At 37.0% G+C, this 13,125-nt stretch overlaps 1 protein-coding gene across 1 annotated transcript in view; it reads right to left on the bottom strand.

Annotated features, from left to right (window-relative positions):
- Positions 1–342: 342 nt before the first annotated feature.
- The window catches only part of LOC149209577 (cytochrome c oxidase subunit 5b-1, mitochondrial-like), a 29,666-nt gene continuing 16,883 nt past the window's right edge, over positions 343–13,125 (bottom strand). The window contains exons 5-6 of the mRNA XM_089396395.1: positions 8,840–8,919; positions 343–720 (exon numbers count right to left, since the gene is read on the bottom strand). Coding sequence (XP_089252521.1) covers positions 673–720; positions 8,840–8,919 — 128 coding nt within the window. The 3' untranslated portion in view covers positions 343–672. The remainder of the gene's footprint in view (positions 721–8,839; positions 8,920–13,125) is intronic.

Below are 13,125 nucleotides of genomic sequence, written 5' to 3'. Positions count from 1 at the left end.
TATAAATTGCTTGTAACATCTTCATCTTTCTTCTACAGCCTATGCGACCATTAATTTTTATATTGATCTACTAAAGAGCATAGCAACAATGTCTGGAACAAAGAGATCACTTGCTTAAAGTGTATATCTTGCAAAATCCATGAAAACCATTGAGACTTAGGAAAAAACAGAATGTAAAGTAGATAGACAAAGAGTTTGCTGAACCACCGGAGAAAGACTGAGACCACTGTTAAAACCTACAGGGGAGAACTTGTAAGAAAGAAATGAAAATGCATAGTAAAAACCATGCATTTCACAGGCATAGTAAAAACCATGCCAACAAATTTCTAAAACATCAAGTCGTTGCAAGCAACCAATTATTTTCATTCATCTTCATACAATGAAAGTCGCTCAGAAAAATAAAATAGAATGTTATGAGAACAGACTATCCAAAGCCAACAGAATGAGTCACTCTTAATTCCAAATCCGCAAAAATAGAATGCAGAAATTACAATGGAGCATCACTGTTAGCTAGCATCCTGGAAATAATCCTGCATTCTCCTCCAAAAAGAAATAAATAGCATCTCTTGCATAATCTAGCAAGAGTGTACAAGCTTCGGCTGCTACTTTATTGAGATTATGATCCCAGGTCACCAAGCCATACAATCTGTTACAACTGACTCTCCTGAGTTCTTAGTGATGGTGCCCACCTGGAGGCCCTCCGGGACCAACTACCTTAAGCTGCATGGCCCATAAAGAATGCACTTGTCAAAATAGACAGTATTATGTATGCATGTACTGCCTAAAAGCAATTAAACATTCATAACATCAAACACGTCATTTTTTTTGGAATAGAAACTAATTTGTAAAGGACAGTTAAGAAAATTTTATTATTTTCATATACCAGTCAAAACATAGGCACACATACAAAACATGTTTGAATTATTCCAATTTCTAAACGGCCATGAACTTATGCACAATCAGATTTTATCCAGTCATATTTATTTTCACATAGGCCCCTACCAACAAATCTACTAAAAGAATATATCAACCTCAGGTTCATGAAACCCGTTTTATTTTGGCCATTCCCTAAGACACTAAGAGAATTTTATTTGAGGTATTGACAACTAGTTTCATTGACTTTACTGCTCTGCAAAATCATCTATATCTTGTAGTTGAAGCTGTCAACACACGGTCCCCAGTTTGATTAGAGAGATCAACCCCACTTTCATGATGCAACATTAACAGAGAATTACAAGCGACTTATTGGCATATAGTTTGACTAACTGTTACCACTCTGCAAAGTCATCTATATCTTGTAGTTGAAGCTGTCAACACATAGTCCCCAGTTTGATTCCAGAGATCAACACACAGAATTTTATGTGAAATATTGACAACTAGTTTGACTGTTACTGCTCTGCAAAGTCATCCATATCTTGTAATTGAAACTGTCAAAAGACAGTCCCGAGTTTGATTACAGAGATCAACACCGCTTTCATAATACAAGAACACTAACAGAGAATTTTATGTTTGGCATTTAGTTTGACCCACTATTACCATTCGTAAAAGTCATCTATATCTTGTAGTTGAACCTGTAAACACATAGTCCCCAGTTTGATTCCAGAGAACCACCCCAATTTCATAATACAAGAACATAGGCCTTTGAGATTATCCATACTGGTAACCCCATTATTTTTTGAACTCAAATCCTGTTGACAAAAATATTTAGTGGCAAATCCATACTCTAGCAACACAGCCAATTTCAGAAAATGCAGCCACAAGGCTTTTCATATATAACCCAGATAAACCATAATCAGTAATATATATCGTAAGCCCAATCTGACCGTTGAATAATTTCATAATCAGCATTGAATTTTACGAGCTTCCAAATTTTGATATTTATCACACCCCAATTTCAGACACCCGCTCTCTCACAATTATAGCTGTGCACATTTACCTTTTACAAATGAAACTACCTCTGAGTCTTCACATCATGAGACAGCATAACCCTATTGAAATACACAAGGCGTAATATAGGTAACCATAAAACCGATAATTGAACTCAGGCACTATCAAAATGCAAAATGCTATAATACAGTCTTGAAACAAATGTTTTATTAATACTTATCCTAAACTACAACAAGCTTGAACAGTTTGCACTTATGGGCAGAAAAATCTAAGAGGACTCGCAACACAATGTCCAAAATACTGACAACTTGATGCTTATGGAACACTAGTTACTACATGTTAATTAATTTTTAGGAACAATGTGTTCAACAAGACTTTCAATGAACCCAAATGAAAGCATCAGCAGATTTGTGAAATGGTTAGCCTGGAGCAAATAGATGGCATGATCTCCTTGGACACAACACACCTAGAATTAGATATGAGCTGATCATTACCTTGATCATTTATCGGGCTAAGCATGTCTGGGGAAAGGGAAATAACCATGTCTCGCACTCCTTTCTGTCTTCTTTAAACAAAACTAGCAGAGCTCTTTTGGCTTTTCCAATCTTCCAGCTCAGCAAAACCATCACCATCCATAGCAGGCTAATGTAAATACTTTTTCATTTGCAGTTAAACATATACTTGTGATATTGTTGGCCTTCAAAGATTTGATGTGGATCCGAAGGATTCTAACTTGAAGGGGCACTAATCTCAGTTTGGCTAGAAACTCATCTTCAATATAAGTCTTCAGCTTCAGCACCACAGGCAGCTAGTAGTACCTGTGACCTCTCATATAAGACCACCAATCACCAGATTTGTAGATTGATTTGATCATTACCCTTATCATTTATGGGGTTAAGCATGTTCAGGGGAAATCCAAATGTCATAACGAACAAACCATGTCTGACAATCCTTTATTTATCTTCTTTAAACAAAAATGGCAGATCCCTTTTGGCTTTTTCAATCTTCCACCTCAGCAAAACCTTTACATCGATACAACAACACGGGTGGGACTACTTGCAAGTCTATTCCAAACACCAAAACTCCAGAGGCCGGAGTTGGTGATGGGACTTGCTTTCATATAGCATATCAATGTAAATACTTTTTATTTGCAGTCAAACATATAATTACAATATTGTTGACCTTCAAAGATTTTGTGGATGCTAGGGATCCTAACTTGAATTGGGCACTAATCTCAGTTTCACTGAAACTTATCTTCAACCACAATAAAGTTTTCAGCTTCTGCACCACACACAGCTAGTAGTACCTGTAAGATGCATGAAGATGTCCAATGCAGTTCATCACCAAGGACATTTGGTGTCTATTTTATTGTAATTTAACTGTATTGCCTAGTTTATAAAGTAAAATCCATCATCTATCCAACCATTTTCTTGTCTAGTAAAATCCATCATCTATCCAACCACTTTCTCGTCTAGTACCTAAATTCTAGCAAATAAAAGCACTTCTGGTTTTAAAGTGGCTCATCAATATAGTACATCAATGCATGTTCTCAAAGAAGGTCTCAACCACCAATTTGATGTCTGGCTTGGCTGTGACCTTAAAATTAGATTATTGCTATTATTACTACATGAACATCAATAAAATGTTTAGAATTTTTCAATGCTTGATCACTATCACTCGCACACATGATGTAATAAATGGGACTTAATTTGCCCAAGGAAAACATTATAAAGGCTAAAAAGGGGAAAACGTGACATTTCCCTGGCAAGTGAAAAGTCGCTTTAACTTTATAAAGTGAAATATCATAAAGTGACTTTATAAAAGTTGATTTGGTAAAGTGGACGCAAAAAGATGACCATAAGTTTATAAAAGAATGAAAATGAGGAGACTCCTCATTTGTGCATTTAAGTTTTTGGAGAAACGAGCTCTTGGAGAGTTTTCTTGAGGGGAAGCTTATTGGAACCCTAGCCGCCATAGTTGGTTTCAGAGTTGAGACTACACACTCTGGCCGGTCCAAAGAGTGAAATCACATAGATTTCACCAATGCACTTCAAAGAAGTACAAGATTTGCAAAAGATTCTGAGTTAGAAGAGGTATTATCCGCTGAATCCATTATTTATTTCTCTTCATTAATCTTTCAGGTAGAAGACTCAAGCCACAACTGAGCCACAGCCACAGCAGGAAAGAGAACAAGTTCCCTTCTTATTCTGCTGGTCGAATCTTGAGAATAGAGGTCGTATATTGGGAAAAGAGACAAGGCCGAGTTCTGGTTACTAATGGCACAAGTTCTCCATTAAAGGAAATCTAATCTCCCTCCTGTATCAGTGCAGTTATTTGCTACAGTCTGGACGTGGTTCTCTGAGAACAAAGGACAAACCACATTACACTTATCATGGGAAGAATCACCTTAGTTCTGAGTCGAGTTTCTGGCTGAAGGGACGAGATTCTATCACTGTTGAGAGCCATATCAAATTCTGAGTGTGAAGCTGAACCTACCTCACTAAGGGACCGATTTTATGAAGTGATTTATTGGCTGTAAAGAGCATACAACTGGCTGGAAATTATCTTCAGTTAGGGCGTGTTGAGACTCTCTCCCTGGTTGGATGTGTGGGTTAACTTTCCCATGCCTGAACATTAAGCCCAAGAACATTCATTTCCAGATTTGGGGAGCTCCTAACTTCAACAAACAAGAATATGGTTCGCATCAGTTGGGAGCTGTTGTTTTCTGAGCTTGTAGGGATGGCCTCATCTATTCCTTTGGCTGATATGTGAAAGATTGCATCAAAATAAATTTGCAGGTTTCCCTATTCCATTATTCTCTGTGTATTCATTGGAGGAAAGTTGGAGGAATTATTGCAGTTTATTTTATAATGTTATTATCATGTACCAGTTGTATATAACTTTCTGAGTATTATACAATATCAGTCTCTCTTTTGAATATACCAGTTGAATGCATATTGGTTACTGTGCTTGTATTTTTGTTTGGTTGGGATTGCAAAAAGTAAACCCACAGCAGTGTGTATTCGAACTGTTTGACCAATGGCATCAGTGAAAATTTAAAACATAAACCCAGAAAATTGTTGAAACCTCAGAAAATTATTGGAAAGGAATCTTACACATGACACACCACTGTTTCCCCAATTACTAAAACTTTTAAAGTAATGTTTTCCAGCTGTTTTGTAAACTGAACCCATTTCCCTATTTCACGTAACCCAAAAATTCAGGTATGTTTTACATAAAGAAGGATTGGCAAGCTGGTACATGACAAAGACCTGACATTTGTAGAAATTTGATATTATAAAATTAATAACTTTTTCTGCCCAAGAAGAAAGAATCACATATGTAATTTTATAATTTTTATTACTAAGGAACTAATTACTCAAAAAATGAAGCCAGAATACTAGAAAATAAAACCATAGGTGCACAAACTTCCAAACATGGGCCTTTCTCACCTAACAAACATAGAATTTTCCCAAATTAGTAGAATAGATGACCTTCATGCATCTTGTTAGATTTACCATTTAGAGAAGCATAATATTTGGAGGAAGAAAAAACATAAAGTAAACAATCACTTTACCTAGATTGGATAATTGTAACACAATTTTTTTATTTGTTAAGAACCGATTCCTGAAGGAGTCAAGAATCAAGATAGTTTCTTATCCTTAGCTTGGGTATAGTTGAAAACCAATATTAGTATGGCTTTCTGGCATGCCTAGGTTTAACAAATGTGCACAATATTATGAATAGAGTGGTGATCATATGGGAGTGTATATTTCTATGATACCATGTTAGGTTTTCCAAAACACCACACATTTGCACAAATGTCAGAAACACCACTTTCAAATTGTTAGGAAATGGGAAGACTGCATATAGAGTTTTAGTTTATACGGTCTAGATACATAAAAATCGCATGTATTTTTAAAACATATTTTACGTGAGTCCGATTTGATGGGTACATGTCCCTTTGAAAGGCGTGCCGCGCGGCCTTTAAGGGCCCATTTGGGCCCATTTCTCACTCATTCTTGACTCTCTTGTTGTGTGTGTGGGAGCGACTAGCAAAGGGTTTGGTGGCATTTTGAAGGTGATTCAAGCAAACAGGTAAGTGCATTTTGCTTCTATTTTTTTTTTGCATTTTTGCTACAGCAGTTTTCCTGTCCAATTTTTTTTACGAGTATGTGCATTTTTTCTTTATTTTTTACAACATTCATGGCTCAGTCAAGGGCAGCAAGGAAGGGGAAGAATGTCCCCATTGGTGATGCCCCTCTTGTTCCAATTTCATCGGGGTCTGCAAGTGTTCCCTCTATTGGAAGTGGGGCTGCAACAGCAGCTTCAAATGTTGAGGGCAGATTCTTGGTGTGGGATGTCTTTCCTGATCCCCTTCCATTCTTGAGGAAAAGCAGCAACAAATTTCCATTTGAGATTTTTGGGGTTGTGGGTCAAGCAGCAAAAAGAAAGGCAGTGGCACTTGGTCCAATGGACAAGACTTTTCTATCCGAACTTCAAATCCTTTAATGTTGCACGCTCACCTTTATTTCTTGAGATGTGTCGAGCTCTAACTCAAGGGGCTCCATTAGGGTGTGTACCTCCTGGGTCAAAGAAGCTTAGAACTACATTGTTGACTAAGGCAGAGAAAGAGGTGGACAAAATGCTTGAGCCTATTAAATCAACATGGCCAACATCTGAGGTTAGTATTGCTTCTGATGGATGGACAGATCCAACATGCCACCCACTCATCAACTTCATGGTGTCTTCCTTGAATGGACTAATTTTCTTGAAATCACTGGATGCACATGGATAATACAAGGATGCACAATATATTGGTAAGTTGTTCATTAAATTTATTGAAGATGTAAGTGTTGATACTTGCGTGCAAATCATTACAGACAATGCACATATTTGCAAGGTTGTTGGAATGATTTTGGAAGCAAAATATCCACAAGTATTTTGGACACCTTGCATTGTCCATTCCTTGAATTTAGCACTTAAAACTATTGCTTCTGATGTGCCTTGGATTGGAAGTATTATTGAGGATGCACTGCATTATCCGCAACTTTGTACACAATCATACAAATTCCCTCACAATCTACAAGGAATACACACATCTATCATTGTTGAAAGATTGCAGATACACAGTCTGCCTCTTCCTTCATAATGTTGAAGAGGTTGGGGGAGGCCAAGACCACTCTTGGGGCCATGGTTATTTCAGCTTTTTGGTCCTTTTCGATAAAGACAAATCAAGCAGTCTCAAAAAGAGTGAAGGACGCAGTGTTAGATGATGCTTGGTGGGAGAGGGTAGATCTCACTATTAAGATCATGGACCATATCATTTCTTTGCTATGATTTGCAAATATAGACCAACCCATCCTATGAGAGGTTTATGTGGAATGGGATTCCATTATTGGGTCAGTGAGGACCATTATTTTACAGAGTGAGTGCCCCGAGTATAAAACATCATCAGAGGCCTTCTTCACCACCATACAGGGTATTCTTGTCCGCAGATGGGACAAGAATTGCACAACTTTGCATTGCCCCTAGTGGTTGAAGGAAAAGACAAAGATGTGGGATGTCTTTCCTGATGATATGAGTTTGGACAACAGTGCTGAGTTGGCATTGGCCAACTTGGATCTTAATGGCCTAGTGCTAGAGTCTGTCACTTTTGATGATGGTGATACTCTTGGGGGGGCCATTCTCCACACCAGCAGATGCAGAGATTACAGAGGATACAGCAAGAAGGATGCAATCATACAATAGACGAGAGTAGTGGTGACCATGACAGTGATGCTGATTTTGATGATGATGATTGATGAGCTACCTACTACCTTGTAGTTGTTTTGTATTTGCTATTTCTATTTGCCATTGGCATCGCTACTACCTATATAACACATGTTGATTTTGATGACTTAATAAGAAAACTGCAGTTTCTTGTCCTTCTCCTATTGGATCATTGATGAATCTGTCACAATTGTACTTGAATGCATAATGTTACATTGTACAACTTACAAATTTTACATTTACAACGTAGAATCTAGATCTCTGTCTGAATTTGAATCATGAAATAGAATGTGTGTAAGAAATATCTATTTATTATTAATTTTTAACATGTATATATATAAAGTGTCATATGTGTACTGTTCCAGGGGGTCTACATGCCCTGTGTCAGACGCTCGAATTTGCATGTCCCGTGTGCTCATGTCAGGTGACTTAGCTTCCCCTCAAACTCCTAACAGATTATGAATTTCAATGGGATACACCGTGAGCTCAAAAATGCCAGTAACTAAAGTAAAGAGAATAACTCCTCCAGATTTTGTGTATATACTATACCAAGCCATTTTAGCCAGACTTATTTAAAAGCACTCTCCTCAATTGGATACACATTCACTTGGCAGCAAGCTCATATCATTTGTTCCAGTAACTAAAGATAACATAAAAAAACCCAAGGACACAACACCTAGAAGATCTTTAGGTAGGCTCTTATTTCTGTTATTCCTTCTTTTCTTTTTGTACTTGCGTATTGATGCTGCACTATTTTTTTCAGTTATCTTGAACAAAAACATTTTTAGAGCCTACAACACCCAAATTCAAAACATCTTTTTGAACTTTGAAGCAAGCAACACGTTACACACCAACTATTCAAGAAACTTCCATGAAAAATCAAGGAAATGTCTTTCAAAAATTATCTTAGAAAGAAAACATTTTTAAGCCAGCAACAACTCTACTATACAACAAACTGCCATGAAACGTCAAGGAAAGGTTACTCAAAAGCTTACAAATAGTTTCCATATCATCATCCAGGGTTTGTCTACCAGTTTATGTACCAGATACTACCTGGCACAGAAACGGGCCACCCAACATTTTGCAAGAGACTTGCTGATGTACTATTTCCAGAAGCAATATCAACATGGAAGAAATGACATATAAGAAAACAATAGCATTACGAAATAGTGGATCTCACCTGGAAGTATTGACTGCAGACTGGACATTCATAAGGTTTATCTTTCTCCAGCCAAAACCAAATTACATCATGCTCCTCCTCTGCAATATACACAAGTGATTGAACACATTTATCATACAACAAAAATATAGGAACTAAACAAAACATGCCACTTCGAAGTTCAGAAAAGAAAGGTCTACAAATTTACAGTCACACAAGAAATGCAAAAAAATTACAAGATTCTGGAAAATAAAATAACAAATAAAAGATGTGTAGCTTTCAACAGAATATAGAAATACCATACCATAAAGAAAACCAGGTTGAACTGATATATGTTGGTTTAAGTTCAAAGAAGTTGCCAAATAGATTTTAGGTTTTGTATTGAAAATTAGAAACTAGTCCTAGAACAGAGATCAGCGTAAACCAAAGAAAAATAAATGGCAAGTCATGTTGAAACTTCAGATAAATAAATCCCAGGTATTGCAAGAAAAATATATTTTTCATATCCATAACTAAGCAAGCCACAAAAGTTGAGTTTTTATCCATGCTGTTATATTCAATCGTAACAGTATTGCATATCAGGTAGTAGTACAAAGTTTTGATGACCATTATGCAAGTACACATTGCATGTTACTATTATATGTACATTTTGAGATTTGCTCCTGCTATTCTGTAATACTGAATACAAAAGCTCCTAACGCTTTTAGAATTTTTAAATCACCAGGCTTTTCCTAAAAGCACTTCATAGATTAAGCTTATCAAACAAATGACTTTGCAGTTCATAGTTTTTATATATTTTAACACTATAAACTATTGACAAGCATACATCTATAACAAATTGGGCCATCGCTGATATATACCTATCAAACGGATTTTGGCAAGATGACCATAACTTTTTCCACAATTGTCGTTATTGTGGTAGAAAAAAAATTCAGCTTTCTGGTCAATTATAGAGAAAGTTATTTGATAGGGATTCTTAGTTATTTTATTTGCATACATGAATGGCTCCATCCCTTGCAGATTTTAGTTTTTCAGAAGGGACAGAGACCATCCTGAGAGTTTGTCTTCCCTTTGTATATTTACATATTTGAAATTTCGATGAGCATAAAGGATTTAAGAAGTCATATGTCACAAGACCTCCGTATTGTAATTTGTAGTATTTAAACCTTGCAAAATTTTCCAAAATGAGCATCTCATACTAAAGGTATGCATAGATTTTGTGCAAGGAATAAATTCTTGCATAAATCCAAATTCTACAGTTACATTCTCACAGATACACCCACCTTGTCAATCAAAACGGTTTTAAGGCCAGTAATGCTGTAAATTGATCTGCCAAATATTCAGATATCATATCAGTATGCAGTAAGATTTAATTAAAAAAAGGCCTTCACACCACAGTTAAGTTAAAATTATTCAGCGCACGGTAACTGTCCCAGTCTAATTTCTAACCTACCTACTCAGAAAAACAGAGAACTGAAATCTTCTATCAAAACTGCAATCTGAACCCTACTAGATAATATATACCAAAATACATTCTACTGATGAAAGTGCCATCAAGTACACAGACCCTAAACTCAAATCATCATTGTTTATTAGTCTTGAAAACTGGAAATACACTGAATGCTTCAATCTCTACCATTCACCCACTGCTGCTACTCTATAAATTGAAGGAATAAAACCTATACACCTACCTTCTCTTTCACAGACTAGAAGGTACAATGAAACCGGACATGTACATCAGTGCCTTGACTGAAATAAACCTAAAACCTGGATCCATTCCTGGCCTTGGGATTAAAGCCTTCAACCTGCATGAAAGATCCAGTATTCACACACGGACACATTCCGAAGGGTAGAGGACTTGTTCCATGTGCTCCCGAGAGATGCCTACACTAAAAGAGGACTTCCCAGATGTTCCCTTTTGAGGGAACGCACCAAAACACAGAAAGCAACACCCCTTAAAAAAGGGAATGTTCCCTCCCCAACAATGGTATTCCTATCCCCATTGACCAAATTTGGAAATAAAATAAAAAATTGAAGGAAATGCTTCCCATATGATCTCATTTAGCCTAATCTTTCATTGGTCATTATTTTTTTCCTTGCTGCTGTGTGATTTCTCCTCTGCAATTATTGCAAGTTTCTTCTTTGGACATCCGCTACCTGTGATTTTTCCTTCTGGACACTTGCCACCCTCCATTCCACCCACCATTTTCATATTTCTGTCTGCTGTGAGAGGGGTTGAGCCTGTTGTGCAAGTGATCATGATGTCATGTTGGACAGTTCAACTCATTTCCGTGTGAGAGGGATTAAGCCATTGCGTGAGGCTTGAACTTTGTGGGGCCGCAGACAGTAGAGTCTAAGCCCGCGGGAGAGGAGGGTATAGACACTAGAGTGAGATGGGTCAGAGTAAAGGTAATACAGTATATTGTATTGCTGTGTGAACCTTGGGGAGGGTGGACCATAGCCACTGGACAGGTATACCATACTGCTGTGTGAATAGGGTTGTGGATCCAGGGGAGTAGAGACTATAGTCATCAAGTTACCAACTTGGGTCACTAAGGGAGAGTAGAGAGATCAACCTGTATGCTCCTAGAGTTCAAGTTTAGATCATTCAACAACTTACAAATGAGGGTGTTGCAGTCGACAGTGCTACTACACTGCTAGATCTTATCCTCTTGTGGGCTGCTCAAGCTGTTGCAAACTGTGTATTCGCCATTTAGAGGAGCTGTTGGATGTAGGTGAACCAAAAAAATATGTTTTAATCAATTTGCAATTTCAGATATCAATGGTTATTGTTCCAGAACCAAACTTCAATCATCATCTCTTTAAAAGTTGTTAGTGATTGATAACAATAATTATTATTTGAAATTTTAGACCTATAAACATGAAAAACCATAAATGTTTCATTCAATGACAATATGAAATACTGCAAGCCCTTGTTGTAGGTTACTTTATAAAACTAGATAGACCTAAAACATATAACAAAGACGAGTCATTCTGGCAACACCAACAGTGGTTAAAGTGATAGTGACTATGATATTGATGCAAAAAGCAATGGAAATGAGGGATAAATGGGAGAAGCAAACACAACGGGATGGACGGCAACAAATGAACATGAGCATGGACGAAGATTTGAAGTGAATTCCAACCCACCAAAATATTTGTCAAAATACTCAAAGAGGTTGTCATTCAATCCTTAAAAATCCTTGCTTATTATATGCAAACAAACAATTGAAAAGAAGTAAGCTCAAAGACTTCTGGTGGCCATCATTATGTTTGAAGTTATAGTAGGCCTAGGCAACATATTTTGGGGATTGCAAGTAAAGGAGTAACTATATGCCTAAATCTGACAACCTCTCAAAAATATGAACTTTTGAGGTTGCAAAGGGCCGAGGATGAAAAAGGGATTTTTCCTAGCAAAAATATCACCTCCTGGGCTAACCCATCAACATTTATGCCACCATCATCAATGGTTGGGGCTACTTCATCAAAAACAGAGGGGTTACATCTCGTTCTTTTGTAATAGGTGCCACATTGACTGAATGTATAATATCGAAAATGAGATGACACATATGATGCCGCTGGCAAATTTCATTTTGTTAATAGAATTCCCTTCCATGTTACTCTGTCTCCTTGTTATAAGGAAGCATTCTGATGGGACCCTCAATGTACCCCCTAGTGAACATAAGCAAAAAACAACAATTTTAGAAAGTATCAAAAATTAATGTGTAAAAGGAGAAGTTGAGACAAACATGGGTGAGGATAGTCATCTATTGTTATGGATGGGTAGGCAAACATTAGAAAGCACCCACTAATCAACATCATAGTGACAATTATGGCAGATCCACTCTTTCTTAGATCCATTGATTGTTCTAGAAAGCAGAAGGATGTAACCTTCCAATTTGAGCTTATTTTGGATGCTATAAAGGATGTCTAGGCTAACAATGTGGTACAAGTTGCAACAGATGTAGCAGCAATTTTTTTATTGACTGGGTTATCAATCAAGATCAAATATAAGAATATTTATTGAACTCATTGAATGCATGCACTCAACAATGTACTGAAAGACATTGGAAAAATTCAAAGGGCATCAAACTTGGTGAAAGCTGCTAGAGATGTGCAGATGTTTATTTGAAACCACCACACCTCCTTAGCCATGTACATGGCTTGCACAAGGAAGTTCCTCAAGCTTGCTAATACTAGATATGCTAACTATTTTCTCTAACTAGAAAGGATGTTGGAGGCACAAGAACCATTACATTTCTTGGTTAAAAGTCCGGAGTGGGCAAGATGGTCAAAATCCAACACAA

Source organism: Pinus tabuliformis, chromosome 1_2, assembly GCF_031772625.1.
Source record: "Pinus tabuliformis cultivar Carrire ecotype Pingquan chromosome 1_2, CPIR1, whole genome shotgun sequence".
Lineage (NCBI taxonomy): Eukaryota > Viridiplantae > Streptophyta > Pinopsida > Pinales > Pinaceae > Pinus > Pinus tabuliformis.
The sequence above is the reverse complement of the archived record's forward strand: the minus strand, read 5'-3'. Positions and strand labels throughout refer to the sequence as shown.